General features: G+C 57.5%; 1 protein-coding gene across 6 annotated transcripts in view; it reads left to right on the top strand.

Annotated features, from left to right (window-relative positions):
• The window catches only part of RFX1 (regulatory factor X1), a 31,263-nt gene that overhangs the window by 5,283 nt on the left and 6,149 nt on the right, over window positions 1–19,831 (top strand). For 3 of the 6 annotated variants that reach the window (XM_074338083.2, XM_074338081.2, XM_074338082.2), the window contains exons 2-11: window positions 2,632–2,997; window positions 9,534–9,643; window positions 9,863–9,946; window positions 10,590–10,697; window positions 11,729–11,839; window positions 12,893–12,988; window positions 13,357–13,743; window positions 14,511–14,605; window positions 17,256–17,625; window positions 19,614–19,795. In XM_074338083.2, coding sequence (XP_074194184.1) covers window positions 2,679–2,997; window positions 9,534–9,643; window positions 9,863–9,946; window positions 10,590–10,697; window positions 11,729–11,839; window positions 12,893–12,988; window positions 13,357–13,743; window positions 14,511–14,605; window positions 17,256–17,625; window positions 19,614–19,795 — 1,862 coding nt within the window. In that variant the 5' untranslated portion in view covers window positions 2,632–2,678. The remainder of the gene's footprint in view (window positions 1–2,631; window positions 2,998–9,533; window positions 9,644–9,862; window positions 9,947–10,589; window positions 10,698–11,728; window positions 11,840–12,892; window positions 12,989–13,356; window positions 13,744–14,510; window positions 14,606–17,255; window positions 17,626–19,613; window positions 19,796–19,831) is intronic. The other 3 variants (XM_074338084.2, XM_074338085.2, XM_074338086.2) reach the window with 3 other exon arrangements.

Genomic DNA, 19,831 nt, shown 5'->3' with positions numbered 1-19,831 from the left:
AACCTGCATTTGACCAGCTTCAGGTGATGCTGAGGACACCTGGGTGCCTCCTTCCAAGAGCTCGAGGATCATGTCTGTCTCTTTCCCTCTCCATCCCCACCTGGCACAGATATTTGTGGAGTGAATAATAGCAGTAGCAGCTTCCACTTCTCAGTATTTGTTGGGTGCTGAGCAGATCTCATTGGATTTTTACAACAGCCCTGTGAATCGGCTGTTCTCATCACGCCCAGGTGACAGATAGGGAAACTGAGGCCCAGAGGAAGGTCAATCGTGTTCATGAGCTGAGCCAGAGTTGTGTGATGGTGTGAGGAGCCCCTGGGAGGTGGCCCCTCTAATGCAGGAAGGAGTTTGGGGAGGGCAGGGGCTCGAGGCGGATGTCATCTCCCTGTGCATGGCAGGCAGCCGCCTCTTTCATCTCCAGGTGGGCAAACTCCTCCTGCTGCCTGAGTCCCCGACAGGGAAGCACTGAGACCAACCACCCATCCGCCCTGCTTGGTGGATGGCTCCCCATAACCTGGACCAGGGTCTATCCCATCTGCCTCTGCCCCTCTGTCCCTAATGACTTGGCCTGGCAGGGAAGGTGGCCCCAGAGCTCCGCCAGCTCTATCTGTGGCAGCCCTGTGCGTGGGCACACCCAAGTATAGACAGAAGTCCCCATTTCCTGTGTAGTCCACAGCCCAGAGCAGGGAGGCAGGGCCTGGTGGCTATGTTCTCTTTCTTGGAGCTTTGTTAAAGGGCCCTGGCCAGTGATGTGACCTAGGGCCGTTTCCTAAGTGCTGATCCTGCGCCAGGTGCTTGGCCAAGCTTGCCCACCTGACCAGACTGAACTCTTCAGCAACCCTACATTGTAGGCCTACTGTCCTCCCATTTCACAGGCTGGGCAGTGGAGGCCCAGGGAGGGGAGGTCCTTCCCCACGCCACACAGGAGATAGTCAAGTTCAAGTTGTGCATCAGCCCCATCCAGGACTTGCCTCTCATCTGCCTTGCCCCCTGCTGACTCGGACATCTCTTACATTTGGCATCAAAGGGCAGAGTGGGAATCTCAGGAAGGGAGGTACCCAGGAACCACTGTGCTGCCCAGCATCCCTCAGGCTGCTCCGGGGGGCTTCCTGCTCCCCATTCTGCTACTCTAATGGGACCCAACCCTCTGGGGTTAAGGGTGACCTTTAGGTCTCCCGACCTGAAAATCTACTGATTGTGAGAGATAAATGAGCCTGTCTCTCTGAGTAGGGCTGGGGACTAAGAGCATGTCTAGGGGTCAGGGTCAGAGAGACATGAGTTCAAAGGCTTCCGTCCCTGTTGCTGTGTACCCTTTTGGCAGCTCACCCTGGAGCCTAGCTTTGCTCATCTGTAAAATGGGCATAGTGGCTCATCCCTCACTGGGCTGCTGTGAGATGGTAATCACAGCAAAGCCCTCTGGGGCTTCTCATCAAGGAGCACTAGTTGTTTTTCTCCTCCTTCCCCTTGAAAATCCCACTCTTAGTCGGACCTCAGGCAGCGCTCTCAAATTCAAATAACTTCAGGGGCAAGGCAGGGCCAGGAAGGTATGGGGCTGGAGCTTCACCTCTGAACCACTCAAACATTTGTTCCACTGTCCTTAGATGCTCAGGAGCTGGGAATGCACATTAGTGCACGGTGGGGGGTGGGGGCGACACCGGCTGCCCATCCCCTGCAGAGGCAGGGCTTAGGGAGAAGGGGGTGCAGCCTTGCTTAGCCCAGCACCTGGGAGAGGGACTGTGATCCTTTAGCCACCAGAAAAGCTGCCTCTGCCTGGTTAGATGGACCCCATTCTGAGGGCAGCAGCAGCTGCGGGGTCTGCCCTGTAGCCCTAGAAGGGCACCTTCCCTGCGATGAGTTCACATCTGGTGTGTCCACCTATAACTTCCCTTAGGCAAAGGCCTGAAAGCTTCTGTGGCCACAAGCAGTTCAGGGGGCTTTTTGGGCTCAGACATCTTCCTGGTGTCTGGCACCCCACTGGGAATGATACTCAGCCAAGAATCCAAGACCAGATGGTGGGCAGGTAGGGAGCTCGCACAGGCTGGCTGGCAGACAGCTTTCCCCACGACTTTCCTTTCCAGCAGTTAGCTGGCTAGTCAGGTGCTCAGAGCACCCAGGGTTCAGACTCAGTTTCGGTGCTTCCCTGCTATGTGGCCTGGGGCAAGCTCCTTAACCTCTCTGAGCCTCAGCTCCTCATCTGGCAGACTGAACCCAAACTCAGATGTGATTGTTGCAAAGTTTAAAACGAAATCATGTAAAGAATGCACTCAGTTACAGGGCCCAGCCTGCAGCAGCCCTCAGAACTGTATTATCATTTGTCCCTGGGTAAGGGCCCAAGTTCCCCCCAGCACAGGGATCCCCCAGGCACCAGGGACTGGGACAGAAGAAGGCAGGAGTCCTGGGCAGGGTAAGTGGAAGAGGCACAGAGCAGCCTCGGTCCATACTCAGTGCCCCTGCTGTGATGGGTGGGTTCTATCTGGCCACCAGCCTCGGGATTTAATTAAGTTAGTGATGAACCCAAACATGTCTCTAGGGAGCCAGGAGCTGTCCCTGGTTTCCTCTGCCTGTAGATTAATTCTTGTTTTTCCTTCTTTTTTTTTTCTCCTCTTCCCTCCTCCCCTTCTTCATCCCAAGGAATAAAAAAAAAAAGCCTTATTATTACCATTTTCCCCACTGTTGGCATGGCAACACAGGCATACGTTACGGAGCTACAGGCAGCCCCACAACCCTCCCAGCCACCACAGGCCCCGCCACAGGCTCAGCCCCAGCCACCACCACCACCATCAGTGGCACCCCAGCCCCCCCAACCCCCCGCCACCGCCACCCCCCCCCAGCCCCAGTATGTCACTGAGCTGCAGAGCCCCCAGCCCCAGGCGCAGCCACCGGGAAGCCAGAAGCAGTTCGTGACGGAGCTCTCAGCTGCCCCCACGCCCTCACAGCCGGCTGGCACACCCGCCCCGTCCCCGGTGTCCCAGCAGTACATCGTGGTCACCGTGTCAGGTAAGTGAACGTGTGTGCAGAGCCAGTGTGCTCTGTGAACAGCTCTGAGAGGAGCTTTTGGGAGCGTGGCTGTGAGGGCAGCGTGGTGATGCCCTCCCACTGTCACTTACTGGGCCTGTTACCAGGATGGCAACTTTCAAACTCTCCAGGATTCCCGGGATGGGATTTGGGGGGTAAGTGTCTGGGGACGAACTTGTCAGGCCAGGCAGGGAGGCCTCTGTGCCCTCAGCTCCTCCCTACCAAGGCAGCTCCGAGAGCTGTTTCTGTCTGTCCCCAAGTAAGAGGTCACTTAAAGAAAGGATTGGGCAGTGGAGTTCAAGTTCACACGCCTGTTGGAGAGGAGGGCGAGCATGTGGCTGCTGTGCTCTAGCCCTGGCCTCGCCGCTCACCAGCCCCTTGGCCACCCTGCCTCCGTTGCCTCATCCAGAAAAGTATCGTAATGGCTTCGCGGCTCGGGATGCGTGTGAGGTGCTCAGGGAGGCGCTTCAGGGAGATCAGCTCGAGAACCTGAGGCATGGTCTCTCCTCCCCTCCCGTTTCAGTTTTGGCAGGACTTAGGGGCCATGCAGGGCTCTTGGCTGGACAAGTTCAAGAGCATGTGGCCAAGGTCTCCTGTTTCTCACTATGGCCGCCCCTTACAGCCATGGAGCAAATGACCAGGAAGCTTGGCTTATGACACCCATGGTTCCTGCCCACATCACCTAACCCACGGCCCAGCTCCTCCCAGGATGGGGACAGGCTGGGCAGAGGGAACCAGGAGCAGAGGGTTGGGACAGGCGGTCACTCCCCTGAGGAGAGGGTGCAGCTCAGACCAGGACAGGGCATTGTTAGTGGTTTTCACTGGGTATAAGGTAGGGGGAAGATACAGCAAAACCCCAAGCTGAGGCTCACCTGGTTCTTCTGGAGTGGGGGGAAAAAGGGATGGGGGTCACAGGGCATCGTGGGGGGCTGTGGAAGGAGCAGGTCAAGACTGAGTTTAGGACGACAGATGACAGAGACTCATATCTGTGGCAATGTACGTGGCCTGTGGGACCAGGACAGACGTAGCCAGGGCTCTGGGCAGCATCCTGGAGGCTCCTGGTAGTTTTGGGGTTCCCAGGAAGGGCCAGGGGGTGGAGCACGCAGGGGCTCAGAGCAGTGACTCTACCACACAGATGGTATGGAGGGATGGCACAGGAGAGCCATGAGCACACCAGCTTGAGGCCAGCCTGTGGGCATGGCCAGGGTTGCGGCCATAGGTCTCCTGTGGGTTCTCAGCACTGCCCAGTGATCCGCTACATTTCCTCCTCAGTGTGCCCCTCACTATCCGAGAAACCACTTCCCCTCTTACCTCCATTACCTCCCTTTCCGTCTGTGCTCTTGACCCCTGACCTTGCTGCCAACCTCACTGGGGACAAGGCACCATCACGTGATGAGAAGGACCCCATCCCCCCCAGCCAGTCTCCCAGCTCCTTGTGTCCATCTGTGTCCACCAGCTCTGCGTGTCCCAGGTCACCCCCTCCAGGATTGGCTGCTGCCCTCCTGGCCTTGTCGCTTGATCCCTATCGTACATGCTTTGCCACCTGTTCTCAAAGATGAAACCGCTGCCTTTTAACCAGGACCCAGCAGGTCCGGCACCCACTCCAGCTACTACCAGTGTCTTCTCTTCCCTTTAAGTCCGAATTCCTCAAAGGATTCATCCTGCCTGCCTCACCCCAAGCTCTCTTCTCAGCCACCTATACCTTTCCTCCCGTGTCCCAGATGGAGTCACCGTCCTCTCAGAGACACCCTCCTATCCTAGTCTCCACCCATATCCCTGCCACCCCTTCTACGCCCCCTTTGATGCTTCCTCCTCTTCTCCTGGCTTTATCAGCAGTGCCCTCATCAGGCCTTCGGCCTCCTCTCTACTCCAGTGACTCATCTTTCATGGTGGCCGTGTCCAGTGTCTCCGCTTTCGATGCCACCTCTATACTGACAATACCCACAGTGAAGTCTGTGCCCTGAGCTGCGGCCCTGGACCCCAGGATCTTGTGTCCAGCTTCTTGTGACCATCCACTTGGTCAAACAGGTCTCTCAAGCCACCATGGCCAAATGGACCTCTGGACTTCTCCCAATTCAAATCCTGTTGACAACCGTCGATTAGGTCCTGTCACATTCCAGCTCAACCCAGATGATTCTGAGGCAGGTGGTCCTGAGTCACTCTGAGAAACCCTGGCCTGGGCTTTCTGGGCCCTAGGAGATCTTGCCCCCTGTGTCCCCTCCCACAGGAAAGGGCTTTAAAAGCTCCACACTTGCTGTACTCCTGCTGATGGACACCCAGCCTTCCAACTCTGGCCTGCGAGGCCTGCGGCTGCCTGGCCCTGCCTGGTCCCACAGCCCCCCGCACCCCTGCTCCAGCTCCACTGGCCTTCCTGTGGCTCTGCTAACCCCCCAGGCTCAGTCCAGCCTCTAGGCTTTTGCAGTGTCCTCAGCCTAGAGTCCGCCCATCCTAGACTTTGTGGTGGCTCATCCCTTGTGTTCTTCCAGTCTCTGCTCAGATGCCACCCCCCTGATGCCCAGACCTCCTCACCCCCACTCTCACTCCCTGTCTCCTTACTTTGCTTTAATTTTCTTCTTAACATTCATCACCACCTGAAGTGATGGTGATAATGATGTCCACCTCCATATCTGTGAGGGCAGCGTTCTGTCCCCTGAGTCTTTGTGGAATGACTAGTGAACGTTCACCTGAGTGCTGGCCTGACCCAGCGCAGCCCTCACAACCCGCCAGCCCCTGGGTGGCCAAGAGCAGGCGGGAAGCCTTGCCTGGCTCTGCCAGAGGGCTTTACTCAGCCTCCAGGACACTGATTGGCCCTGGATCTCCTGGCTGCCGGCTTAAGCTGCCTTCTGGTTCAGGGTCCCTAGAGCAAGGGTCTGGAATGGGCACACAGGTCTAGGCCCCAGAACTCCCCAAGTCCCAGCCCCTCTCCTCTCTTCCCCTCAGCTTCTCCAGCTCCTTCTGGCGCTCCCCCAGGGAGGCCCCATGCTTAGAGGTCAAGGCCAGGAGAGGTCTTTGGGTCAGAGACCTGGGCAGGACTCTCACTAGCTGTGGGGCCCAGGGAGGTGGCTTTCATCCCCCACTCCCCACCCCTAGTCTTCCCACCATGCTACGGGGCACTCTGGGCTATTGAGATGACTCTCGGAATCCCTTCTTTGGTTGGGCAGTGGCTTAACCATCTTTTACAGTGATCCTGTCCTGGGGGATTTCATTTTCCTGCTGCTTCTGGCTCTGGTGGCAGTGAGCCTGTCCCTGGAAGGGTGACTGGACGATGCTTCCTTGATCTGTTCCGAGGAAGGGGAGGTTGGCTGGTGCCCTGCTGCTGCTCTGTTGACCCCTCCCCCATCCCTTGCAGTGATTTCCCAGGGTTCCTCCATGACCCTCTCCCAGGCTATTGTCCCTTTGCATCTAAGGGTAGCCATTGGGCCATGTGAGCCAGTCCCCGGGGTGGGAGGGGTTGGGGGGGGTGTAAGTGACACCAGTGAAGGCTGCAGCAAGGCGCCTGGGGCTCCTCCAGGGCCAGAAGCAATCTGAGCTGACCAGGGACCCAGGGAGTCAAAGGGAGGGAACAGGGAGGGGCCTGGACCCAGACCTGGAGTCCAGGCTGGCAGCCAGCTGGGAGTAGCAACAGAAGGCAGGTCATCCAGCTCGGTTCTTGCAGGCTCTGCCCTAAGGTGCCTTTGGATGTGATGGAAACGCAGTTCAAGTTTCCCTGCTCAAAAATAATCCTCTAGCTCCAGGAATCCCATATTCAGAGGCCACCAGACTCTTCACCGGAAACTTGAGGCAGAAGGAGGGTGCTATGGGCCCTGGCAGCATCCCCAGGACAGTGAAAGCAAGCCTGCCCCCCAGGGATGGGGCTGGGCTTAAGGTGGGCCTGCGTCCAGCCTCTTCCCTGCTTCTCTCTGGGAGTCCAAAGGACGTGTGCCCAGGAAATTGATGTGAAGGGTGTGGGGGGCTAGGGTTTCCCCACAGATGGGGAAACCAAGGTCAGGACAGACAAGGGACCCAGGACCCGGGGGGGAAGCAGGGACCTAGAGCCCCCGCTAAGAGCCCCTGACTGAAATCATCCCTGAGAGCAAAGGACCAGGAGGTAGAGGGCAAGACTGCCCCATCTGTTGTCTCTGGGGAACAGGCCTCCCTCAGCCTCCCCAAGTAGCTTGTGGCGTTTGAGGCATGAGTAGGTCTTGAAGGGGAAGTATGGGGTGGAGGGAGGAAGAGAGGCTCATTAGATTGAGGGACAGGAAATCAGCTGCCACTTCCTGACTAGAGACTTGAGACGGTGGGGCCCTCCCTGACCTCATGCACATGCCCAGAATGGAGATGGCAGACAGATGCAGGCGCTCTCAGACTCCATGTCCACCCCCCCACCCCAACCACACACACACAGCTCGGGCAAGACACAGACGGGGCATGCAGGAAGCCCTTCGTCCAGGAGTAGACTCTGGAATCTCACCTGCTCATCCTCATGTGCGGCCTGGCCTGCCCTCCTGACCTGGCAAACATGGGGGTCCCCGCCTTGGGGGCCACCCCAGAGGCAGGAGACAGGCAAGACTGCTTCCCAGGCTTTCCCGTGCTAGGCAGATGTCTGATCTCAGCAGGTCCCAGGGCCTCCGACTGCTCAGGATCCCTCTCAAGAATCAGCCTTGGTGTTTTCATCAGAGCCCTCAGGGCCTAGGACGTGTCTGGGGCCAGCCCCCCTACTCACTGCCCGTCCTGCATCAGGCCAAACTTCCCACGGGCCTCCTTGGTTGGGCGCCATCCCTTGGGCTGGGTCTGGCTCCCTGTGCCCCACAGACACCCAGGTGTGCCGGGTTCCTCACGTGACTCAGGGTTTTCTCAGGTTTCTTCCAGGAGGCCGTCTCAGTGAGGGCCTCCTCCTTCACGGCTCAGGGAAGCCTAAGTGGATGCAAGGGAAGATTCTAGTAAAACAAGAATCCCTGCCTCCTGGAGTTGGCTGCAGAGGCAGCTGGCCCAGCAGGCACGGTGTTGTCCTAATGCCTGCCCCACATGTGGCCCACGGGAGGCTTCCCTTGGAGGCTGAGCCCACCCTGGGATGTTCTGGACCTTGTGTTGTCCTAGTAGGCCCTGGACCCATGTCTGAGTGTATCAGAGCCTGTCCTCTACCCACATAGCTGAATCTGCACACCGCTGCCCTTGGGGCCTTAGCCCAGGCATAACCTGCGACTCTGGGTTCCATGCATGGTGTGAGGTTCATGTGGGCACAGACATCGGCCTGTGTCCTGGCCTGCCTGTTCCCAACCAGGTGACCTTGGGCAAGTCACTTCCTTTCTTGTCTCTGCTGTCTTATCTGAAATCAGGGTGGCAGGCAATTAAAGTTTTATTCATCTCCAGGTGCCCAAGAAGACCCTACCACAGCTCCTGGGGCACTGGAAGCACTATAGTTAATCCTAGTCCTCCTTGTCCACCGCCCCCCCATTCTTGCCAGGAGCCCCAGAAAGTGGGGCTGGAACCCGGGCTCCTTGTGGCAATATGTTGGAGAGAGGGCAGGCACACGTGTGCCTCCACCCCCACCCCAGCCTCTGGGACTGCTGGGAGCACACCAGGCCACATGAGTGGGTGGGATGCACACGGTCCTGGCTGGGGTGAGGGTCTCCCGGCCAGCGTCTCTCAGGGACACTACCTCCTGCACCCCCACGGCCCAGCTCCTGTTAATCGCTCAGTGAGATGTGCATGAAACTCAAGCTTCACCCGCCAGATAGCATCTCTGGGTACCAGCCTCCCTCCTGACCCCATATTATAGCCCCAGCTATGGGAAGGCCCCATTCAGGCTGCTCCTGCTGGGAGGGGAATGTTTATTCCCAGAGGGCAGCTGGGTGCTCTGCATCCACCCGGGGATTAGCTCCTCAAGGCTGTGGGCAGAAAGCCGCCCTCGCACCCTGCTGCTCCCGAAGAGGTGGGCCAGGAGCACCACGCAGGCTCCCCTGGGTGCTGGGGCGGGGGCCTGGTGAGGTGGGCACCATGTTCTACGATTGCCTCTTCTCAGCTGCCCTTCGGCGTGAGTATCCACCTACCCCACCCCACTGAGGACAGAGAGGCTAGGACCGTGGAGAGGGTGGCGACGCTTAGCCACCAGCCAGCAAGGCCTTCTGAGGCCACTCCTCTGACCAGCTTCTATTCCTGGGAAGCCAGGGGTCATCTTGGGGAAGGGGACCCCAGTGTCTTGGTCCTTCTGGGCTGCTGGGACCCCAGGGTAGGGGCCAGTCACTGTCTGTCCACAAGTCCTGTCTGTTGGAAAAAGAGGGTCCAGCAATGCTGAGCCTTCACTGCATCATGGCTCCCCAATCACCCCTTTTGGGATGAGAAGGACGGGGGTGGGGGTGGGGCTGCTTCTGGATGTTAAGGGTCCTCCTGGCCCTCACTCTACCCCAATGGGCAGCGGCAGGGCTGGCACCCTCAGGGGTTGGGTTGGCTTCAGGCTTCAGCATCCCCTCCTGATGGGCTCAGGCTCAGGGTGGGGGTGGGGGCAGAGGCAGGGTTGACCCCGTGACCCCTTCTCCCAGAAGGTGCCATGCGGGCCAGTGAGACTGTGTCGGAGGCCAGTCCAGGCTCCACAGCCAGCCAGACCGGAGTCCCCACTCAGGTGGTTCAGCAGGTGCAAGGCACCCAGCAGGTAGGACACACCCCTTCCCCAGGGCAGTGGGTAGGGCATATGAGGGGGCAGTGAGGGCTGTGGCTGTGGGTACCTGGCCTCCCCTCCTCACCCCGCTGCCAGAGCCATCTGCTCACCTGTCCTTATCAAGATGTTCACTTCAGCTGCCCCTCTGCCCGCCAGGCCGGGCCTTCTGGGGGAAGCCAGCACAGCTCAGGGCCTTCTTCCTTGCCCCCGCAGCGACTGCTGGTCCAGACAAGCGTGCAGGCAAAACCGGGCCATGTGTCACCCCTCCAGCTCACCAACATCCCCGTGCCCCAGCAGGTAAGGCTGCCATACCTGGCCTCGGCCCTCACAGCCACCCTAGGGGGCAGAACCAACCCCCTATAGCCTTCAGGGGTCTGCCCTCACCAGCTGCGGGACACAGGCCCCATCCAGGGGCTGCCCCACCCACTGCCTTCAGCAGGTGAGACTGTCTGGGCCCATCGGGGAAGGAGGAGACTTAACAGAATTAAGGATTGGCAGTAAGGAAGGTGGCTTGCAGGTCCAGCCTGGTGTCCCCAAGCAGAGAACCCAAGGCTGATTAGGCGCTGAGAGCCCATAGCCAACACAGGGACTGTGAGTTCTCTATCCCCCAGGAGGCTGCAGGTGGGGTGCCAGGCTCAGCACAGACCAGGACTAAGTCCCATCACATTCAAGGGTGAGGCTCCCTGGACACAAACCCTGGCTCTGCTGTTTACCGATGCCAGGACCTCAGGCAAGCGTGTTGGCTGCCTGAGCCTCACTGTCACCTTCTGTTAAGTGGGGGTAACAACAGTGCTGCATCGGGGCTTTTGAGGCGAGTCCGTGAGCTTATAGGGTGCAACACTAGGCTGTCTCCTGGCTCAGCACAGATGCTCGTTAATGCTCATTAACTCCATACCACCTGTCATCAGTGAACTGTGGTCCTTCTCCCTTCTGGCTCCAGGCTCTCCCTACGCAGCGGCTGGTGGTACAGAGCACAGCCCCAGGTGGCAAGGGCAGCCAGGTCTCCCTGCCCGTGCATGGCACCCAGCAGGTGCACTCACCCCCTGAGGTAGGTGGTGGCCCTGTCAGCCCGCTCCGTGCTCCTCTCTCCCCAGGTTGGCCATGTACTCCCATAGTATACTTGGGGCTCCCTGTCATGCCCCCCACAGCCCCAAGTTCCAGAATCCTCCAGCCCTCTCCTCTCAGCCTTGATGCCCTTACTGATCCCGGACAGGGTGGCTTAGCTGCCTGATTCCTGACTGCTGTTTCTGGGAGGAGGAGCAACTCCCCCCCACCCCCCCACCCGACCCCTCTGCGTTGAGATAGGTCTTACAGCTCAAGCTCAGGTGTATCTCCCAGGACACAAAGTGGATCCTTCTTCCCTTTGCAGGGTGGGTAGAGGTTCCTCCACAGGGTGGAATCTGGGGACCCCCCCAAACATCTTTAAGAGTGTTGGGGGCAAGGAGGCCATGGGTGGCGGGAAGCATGGAAGTTGGCATTAGGAACTTGGGGTCAGACCCCCCCCCAGCTCAGCCATTTACTCCTGAGGGACTGTGGGCAGGCCCTTGGAGACTTCTGCACCTAGAGTTTTCTACGCGTAAAACAGCTAATAATACCAGCATGTCCGAGAGCTCATAGGGGCTCTGTAGCCATCCTGCCTGGGGACAATGCCTAGTGACACTACTCATAGCTGTGTGGCTGTGGGCATGTCCGTTGCTGTCTGTGCCTCAGCACATCTGGAAATTAGGGAACCCCTTACCTATGCTTCCTCACCTCAGGGCTACAGCCCCTCCACTTATGGAGATAGTAGGTAGCCCCTGAACTAACACTGGAGTCTGGCCATCCTCACTGGGGAAGATGGGTTCCCTCACTAGCAGCTCTGGGCTTGAACCCCTAGCCTTGCCTGGGGTTGGCCAGGGCTTGTGGCCAGGACTAGGCATTTGGGTGCACGGGATGTAGCTGGTTACTAGCTTAGGTGGTTGGTACCTGCCCCCATGGGTTGCTGCCTTCCCCAACAGCTCTTGGGGACAGCCCTCCTCCTGAGAAGGATTTTGTCAGGTTCTAGGTGCCCCAGACAACACTCCCTGTCTTTCCTTGTAGCGGTCACCGGTGCAGGCCAACAGCAGCTCCAACAAGACAGCTGGGGCCCCCGCAGTGCCACAGCAGCTGCAGGTCCACGGCGTCCAGCAGAGTGTCCCCGTCACCCAAGAGGTGCCAAGCCAAGGCGGGCAGCAGCTGGGGTGAAGGGTCCTGGCCAGGCGGCCTCTGCAGCCTGCTAGGCTGTCCATGGGAGCTACAGTGGGGAAGGCCTGTAAGAGCGGGCAGGTGGAGGCCTTGCCACCTGGGCCTTTGGCAAGCACTTCTGCGTCTCTCCAGACCCAGCGTCCTCCTCTAAATATGGCTTCTGCCCTGGGGCCTGGGGGCAGGGTGGCTGAGGCTGCTGTGAGGATGAAATGTGGTCTCGTGGGAGGTTCCACTGAACAGCTTCAAGAAACAGCCTTGGCCCCTTTGGGCCCATTTGCCTGGAGGAAGCCCAAGGCCAAGTCCTGACTCACCCCTAAGGGGCTCAGGAAGAGGTCCCAGCCTTCTGGAGGAGGCAGCACTTTGAGCCACCAGCCATGGCAGCCAGAGCAGGTTAAGAGGCGAGAGTTGTCTGCCCTCTGGTTGTTACCACTGAAGTTGGGGGGTTCCCAACCCTTCAGAAAACCAGATGAAAGCCATAGATCCTCTTCCTGGAGGAAAGCAGATACCGCATCCTGAAGAGTTCGCAGTCTCCTGCCTGGTACCACAGCCCCTCTGAACCTCTAGACCTGAGTTGGAGTCTATATTCCACCACTCAGTACTGCACCCCCATCTTCTGTACCTCACTGTGTCCTGAGGGTGATACCCAAATCCCCACCATAGCATGGAAGTGAGGACAATTGGAACTGTGGACATGGGGGTGCGGGATAAGCCTATAGGGAGTAGGGGTGGAGAGCAGGGACCCCCTCAGTCAGTCCCCAATGCAACTCTCAATTCTTCCACTTCCCCTCAGCTTTGCTTTGCTGAGCTTGGGTTCCACACCAGTAACTGGGTGCCCAGAGTTAACGTAGTAATGAACCTGGAAAGCACATGGTGCAGGGCGGGCAGCAAAAAGCTGGAGGTGGCCTCTTTCTTATCAGGCTACTTCCAGGCTTACATGAGTGCATGTGGACAGGGGGTGAGTGCTTAGGGACATGTTTGCTGCCAGGATTACCATGGTCTGACTCCCTTTTCCCTTCCCAGAGGTCTGTGGTCCAGGCCACTCCACCGGCACCCAAAGCCAGCCCTGTGCAGCAGCTCACGGTGCAGGGGCTCCAGCCAGTCCACGTGGCTCAAGAGGTGTGTGTCTCCCCTTCCTACCTCTGGGCCCACCTAGCTCTGGGCAAATTGGGTCTGGGCTGGGTTGGGGAGGGAAGCAGGCCCCTCAGGCCACAGGGAGGGAATGAAGCCACCCCCGGGGGTCCTCAAGGGCCCAGCCCTGCAGCGGGATCCACCTTTGGCTGTGGGCCTCCCCTTCTCCAGCACCTGGCAGTTCAGGGCCCACGTTTTGCCAAGAGAGATCTGGAGTCTCCTCTCCCTGAGACACGGGGCGGGGATCTTCTGGTCGGGTTGCTGTGTGAGCCCAGCAGCCTGGTGGGCGGCGGAGGCCTGGAGCCCCGCCCGTGGCCGACCCCGGTGACCCCCCAGTGTCTCTGTTTGTCCTCCAGAGCTCAGGCAGTCAGTTTCCCGCTAGGAAGGCAGAGCAGCAAGAGCCCCGGCCCACGCCGCCGCCGGAGCCGCCGCCTCCCCGGCCGCCCACGCCCGGGCCCAGGCCAGGCGCGCTGGCCCCGGAGCTGCCGCCGCTCCCGTCCGCATGCAGCGGCGAGGCCCTGCAGCTAGGCAGCCCCGAGCCGCAGCCGCCCCATTACGAACCGGGCACAGAGCAGTGGGTGGAGCTGGTGGGCGTGCTGCCCCCGCACCTGCTCCTGCCACAGCAGAAAGTGGTCTTCGAGCCACTGCCCGGGCTCCCGGCCCGAGCCAGCCCCGACCAGAGGGTCAGGATCCAGAGAGTTCCCCAGGTGCTAGTGTTCGGCACGGCCGCCACGGCCCTCAAAGTAGGTGGCGGATACACGGGTGGGGGGCAAGGGGCGGGCGGGGGCGGGATCCGCTGGCCCCGGCCCGCGCCCGGCCCCACAGGCCCTGGAGACCACACCTCCGCCTGGCCCATCTGGGGACCCGTCTCTGATTCCCCCCCCCCCACACACACACACAAGTAGGTTTCAGGTCCCAGGCTCCGCCCCTACAGACCTGGGTGGGGGGTGGGGATGGGGAATGTAGGCCCCTCCCCTAACCTCCTGTGGGTAGTTCCAGGTTCCGTCGCATAAACTGAGATCCATCCCAGACCCCTGGCTCCGCTCCTAAATCCTGTGCAGGGTTACCAGGCCCCGCTCCTGCAGACGGTTCCGTCCCTGATGCAGACTCCACTCGAATCCCTGTCTGTAGTTCCAGGCTCCGGCTTTAGTGACAGCCTTGTCCCAGTGCTTGGCTCTGCCCCTGGGGTCCAACTTTCACACCCACAGTAGGACCCTCTCTGGGGACCCTCTTCCCGCCTCACTGGCTGGAAGGCCCACCCTGTCCCCAGCCCAAACAAAGTCCTGGCTTCTGACACAGTTCTGCTTGATTCCCAGCCCTGGCCGAGGCCACGGGCCCTGAGCCTCTGACACCCGGCCGGTTCACAGTGTGTTCAGAGAGCCCAGAAGTGCAGCCTTCCAGCCCAGAGCCAGCTGTCTTGGCGAGGCTGGGCGTCTGCCAGCCCTTTAGAGGCAAAAACAGAGGAGCTGGCCCACCTCTGACCCTCTGCATGCCCTTCCTCCCACGCCAGGTGCAGCAGCTGCAGCAGGTGCCCGTTCCACATGTGTACTCCAGCCAAGTGCAGTATGTGGAGGGTGGGGATGCCAGCTACACGGCCAGTGCCATGTGAGTTGGGGTGGGGGGGACGGCTGGGGAGGGGATGGGAGGAGGGTCACAGGTCTGCTCAGCAGCCCCTAGGACTAGAGGCCCCAGTCCCAGCAGACCAAGTGACAGGTGGTAGCTGCTCCCCAAGGGCAGCCAGCCAGGCAGAGGTGAAGCAGGGAGGACCTTGTGGGTCAGACAGGCCTAGATTTTAGCAAAAATTAAATTAATTAATTAATTAAAAATTTTATAAGTTAAAAATTTCTAAGTAACAGGGAATGTTAAACAGTGAAAAAGAAATGGCCTTCACTTCTGACTCTCCACCCTGCCCCAGAGGGGACAGAAACTACCCCCTTTCTTTGTTCAGAAACAGACAGTGCGTTCTGCCCCTTATTTCTTCCCCCGATTGTGTACATCGATACTCGTCACCTAATTGTGCGTGTGGGTCCTGCTCACCCTGTTTCTCTGCTGCGTAATACTCCACTGTGCAGACGCAGCATGAATGATGGAGCTGGACTTTACCTGGGTGACACGTAGGCGACTTCCACTCCTGGGACTGTGCATGGCACCGCATTAACACATGTTACATCAGGCAGACGCCATGCCCCAGGCCTGCCCTAGCCCCAGCTTTATTGTTGCTTCCGTTTTTGGAAGTTTCATTTGGTTTTCTTTGCATTTGTCTGATTTTTCTTTTTTTTTTTTACATCCCTGTCACTTGTCCCTGTGGCTGTGATACTGGAGCAGATCAGCTCATGGACCGTGCTCAACTCAGCCTCTGGGTCATGATGGTGGGGGATGTGGCTCTGGCACCTGAGTCATGGCCCATGGCATCCAGCTAGCTCACAGTTCTGTCCATTTATTTCCAGTGCTGCCAGGCTGTTAGCCATGCATTTAACCAGAGGTGGCAGGGACCACAGAGACCATTGCAGAGGACACTGGTCCCCGAGGGTCTCTGGGATGTTAGCATCAGAGCTGAGTCATGAGCCCAGGCTTTGGGGTCCCGGGGTGGCTCCCTCTGCCTCTCTTGGTAGTATCTGTCCCTTGCTTCTGTTTGAATTTCTCCCTCCGTGGTTATAGTATGTGTGATCCCATGTGGTCCATCATTACCATCAGGTTTTTCTGCTATGTGAAGTTCTTGGAGCACTGTATATTCTGTCTTTCCCTTGCAGTGGATTGTTACTGGATTCCTAGCCCTTGTCTGGCTTTGATCCCTGCCCTGGCCAAAGCCCCAGCCCCTTCACCTCCCTCCCTGGCCCTGTCCAGGCCACAACCAGAGACACACACATTCGTTCATTCAGTGAGTCATTCAGCAAATAGCTGCTGGAACAACATGTTTTTGAGCAAGTGCTACGTGTGGGGAAGTGGGCTAGGCTGCCACTGGAGGGGGTGGGCACTTGCTGGTGCCAGCTCAGGTCATACGTTCTCTGTCACTTGTGTGGCAGATGTGGATTGGGGCGCAATGATCAAGATCTGCATGCAGGTGTCTGAGGGCAGGGCCATTCACCTCAAGTGACCACACCTCTCACCACTCTCCCCACCTCCACTCCCTCTCCTTGCTGCCCCAGAGCCCTGCAAGGCTCCCTTCCCTGCTTCCTTTTCCTTTAGGTGATAGCTCCACTAGCACCTTCTGAGCCAGGCTGACCTGGACCGGCCTTGCTACCTTCCTGGATTTGTAAAATTAATGTTATTTTTAGTTACTAATATGTTGAGAGGGCTCAAAAATCAAAACTATGTCCAATGATGTCTAGTAAGGCAGCAAGAGAGGTGCCTCCACCCACCCCTTCTCACCCCCATGACGGCAGACAGATGTTAGACATAGGTGGGAAATTCGGCTTAGTCTCCGCTCTCTTCCCAACACACCATCTGCACCCTTCCCTCCTCTTCTGTTCACCTAATGGAATGTTCTGAAGGTTGTTCTTTGACAAGACCATGGGACCTTCCTTTTCCTCCCTTCCCTTCTCACTCCTGTGTAGAATTCCATCATCTTTTACTTAATAGCCCCCTAAAGATGAACCCCCAGTCGTTTTTACTCTCTAGCTACAATTTGCAACTTTGAGCCCATGTCACCTGAGGCAGGTCCTGGGACAGCTAGAGAACTCTCCAGGGCGGGATAGGTGCTGGAGGCAAAGAAAACGCATCTGCGCCTGCCAGCCGTCCTGGATCGGCCCCCTCAGTGTGGCCATGGCATTTAGAAGTAGAGCAACCTTCTTCCCACCGTTTCCCTCCAAGGCATGTGCCACGTTCCACTGTGCCCTCGATTTACCTTTGCTCTTGGCTTCTCGTCCAGCTCCCCCCACTAGAACATTAACTTCTGAGGTGGGGCCTTTCGTGTCTTACCCATGTTGGGCCTGCAGTACCTAGAACAGTGCCCAGCATACAGTAAGCACTCAATTTTTTTTTTTTTTTTTGATTGATTGAAGTGTGTGGCCTGTTTCAAGTCACCTAATCTTTCTGTCTCAGCTTCCTCACATATGAGGTGGGGACTCTCATGTCAGACTGCTTTGAGGATTCAATGAAAAATTGCCCCTCAAGTACTGGGGGTGGTACCTGGTCCAATATATGGGGCTATGGCTTCCTGCTCCCATTCTGGGAGCACCCCGTGCAGGACCCCCTCCGTCATGCCCCTCGTCACTCAGCTCCTGCTCCTGACTCCCTCCCTCTGCTTCTTTCTCAGCCGCTCCAGCACCTACTCCTACCCTGAGACGCCACTGTACACGCAGACCGCGGGCACCAGCTACTACGAGGCGGCGGGCACGGCTGCCCAGGTCAGCACACCCGCCACCTCCCAGGCAGTGGCCAGCAGTGGCTCTGTGTCCATGTACGTGTCCGGCAGCCAGGTTGTCGCCAGCCCCACCAGCAGCGGGGGAGGGGCCAGCAACAGCAGCAGCGGCGGCAGTGGTGGCAGTGGCAATGGCGGTGGGGGCGGTGGTGGTGGCAGCAGTGGCAGCGGCAGTGGAGCAGGCACCTACGTGATCCAAGGTGGCTACATGCTGGGCAGTGCCAGTCAGTCTTACTCCCACACCACCCGTGCCTCACCAGCCACGGTAAGTACCAACACTGGCCCCAGCGGAGGCAGGGGGTTGGGGGGCCCTGGGCAGAGGCGGGGGGCGGAGGGCAGTGGTTGCAGTCTACTATTAGCAGGAGCCTAGGTAGCCTGGCACCAGAGTGCTCGAATGAAGATGGCCTGGGATCGACTCCTCACTGTGTGGCCTCAGATAAGTTATTCAGCTTCTCTGGGCCTCAGCTAGTATGCATGAAGCTCTTAGAGTGGTACCCCAAGAAATGTCACCTACTATGATTATAATTGATGATAGCAGAGAGATAGTGAGGGGAGGCTCCACTGTGGGGGGAGCTGCCCTGAGCAAGGTTCTTTGTTCATCTGGAAGGCGGTGGGTTCCGCCCCTCTGCCCAGAGGTCACTGGGAACAGTCACCCGGGCAGCCCTGGATCCCACCCTCACCTGGGCCCCTCACCAGCTCTGTGACTGTGGGTGGGGCAGGGCCTGGTAGTCCCAGGGTAGTCCCGGTCCTCTCAGAGCTTGGGGTCTGGAGTGATGGCTTCCGCACATTTTTAACTACTTCCCTCTCTCGTGATGACCCATTGTGGACCACATAACCAAGGTGGATGCTTTCTCAGAAGGCAGGACCTCCCTTATGAACCCAGTTAGCAAGGCTTCTAGCCTAGTTTTTTTTTTTTTTAATGCTGCTGTGACCCACCTAACTGATTTCATGACTCACTAATGAGTCCTCACCCGCAGTTTGCAAACATACTTCGCTAGAATAGTGCTGTCTGATAGAACGTTCTCGGGTGATAGATATGTTCTCTCTGTGATGTTCCATACAGAGGCCTCTGGCCATATGTGGCTATCAAGCACTGGAAATGTGGGGGTCACTAAGGAACTGAGTTGAGTTGCTTTTTTTTAAACTATTTTGATATAACTGTAGATTTATAGGAAGCTGCAAAAATAATAGAGAGAGATCCCCGTGGACCCTTTCCGCAGGTTACCCTGCTAGTTACATTTTGATATAACTGTCGTATAGTATCCAACCAAGCAGCGAGCACTGGTGTAATGTGGGGGGCTGCTTCTGACCAGTCAAGATGCAGAACCATTCCAGTACACAAAGGTGTCCTTCCCGCTAGCCCCTTAGAGTTACCCTACCTTCTCCCTCCCACATCCCAACCCCCTGCAACCACAAATGTGTTCCCCATTTTTATAATATAGTTATTTCAAGAATGTTCTATGACTGGAGTATTACTCCCTGTGACCTTTTGACACTTGCTTTTCTACTCAGCGTAAATTAAATTTGTATTTAAAAAGCTGTATGTGGCTGGCAGCAACTCTATTGGACAGTGCAGTTCTAGAGAGTTCCATGGGATTTAGTTCCCGTGGGTCATTGTGATATGATATGCCCGACAGCATGGTTGTCAGGATCACAATTGGAAACAGGTAGAGAGAGCACTTAGCAATGAGTACAGCAGCCTCCCCTTATCTGCAGGGGCTACTTCCCTGTGCAGACCCCCAGTGGATGCCTGGAACTGCAGATGGTGCTGAACCACGTACACTGTGTTTTTTCCTATACATACATATCTGTGATAGTGTTTAATTTATAAACTAGACACAGTAAGAGATTAACAACATCATGAAATAGAAAATTATAACATACTGTAGTAAATGTTATGTGAATGGTCTTTCACTCAAAATATCTTATTGTACTGCATTCACCCTTGTGATGATGAGATGATACAGTGGCTTGGTGATGCGATGAAGTGAGGTGAATGACATATACATTGTGACACAGTGTTAGGAGAACTATCTGCTTTGGGTGATTCTGGATCCTTGAGCCATGACAATGTTGATGATTGGATGTCAGGAGTAGACAGTGTTGATGGTTGGGGAAATCTGATATTTTTGTGACCGTCGTTGACCTCGGGTAACAGACCCCAGAAAGTGAAACCGCAGATAAGGCGGGGACTACTGCACTTGAGAAACTAATGTGATTCTTAGCACTTTTCCATCTCCACTCCGGCCCCAGGTCCAGTGGCTCCTAGACAACTACGAGACGGCCGAGGGCGTGAGCCTGCCGCGGAGCACCCTCTACTGCCACTACCTGCTACACTGCCAGGAGCAGAAGCTGGAGCCCGTCAACGCCGCCTCCTTTGGCAAACTCATCCGCTCCGTCTTCATGGGCTTGCGCACCCGCCGTCTGGGCACCAGGTGGGGCTACCCACCCCCAACAGACACAAGGCCCAC

Source organism: Rhinolophus sinicus, chromosome 15 (genome assembly GCF_057876585.1).
Source record: "Rhinolophus sinicus isolate RSI-liver-muscle chromosome 15, RSI-T2T, whole genome shotgun sequence".
NCBI lineage: Eukaryota > Metazoa > Chordata > Mammalia > Chiroptera > Rhinolophidae > Rhinolophus > Rhinolophus sinicus.
The sequence above is the reverse complement of the archived record's forward strand: the minus strand, read 5'-3'. Positions and strand labels throughout refer to the sequence as shown.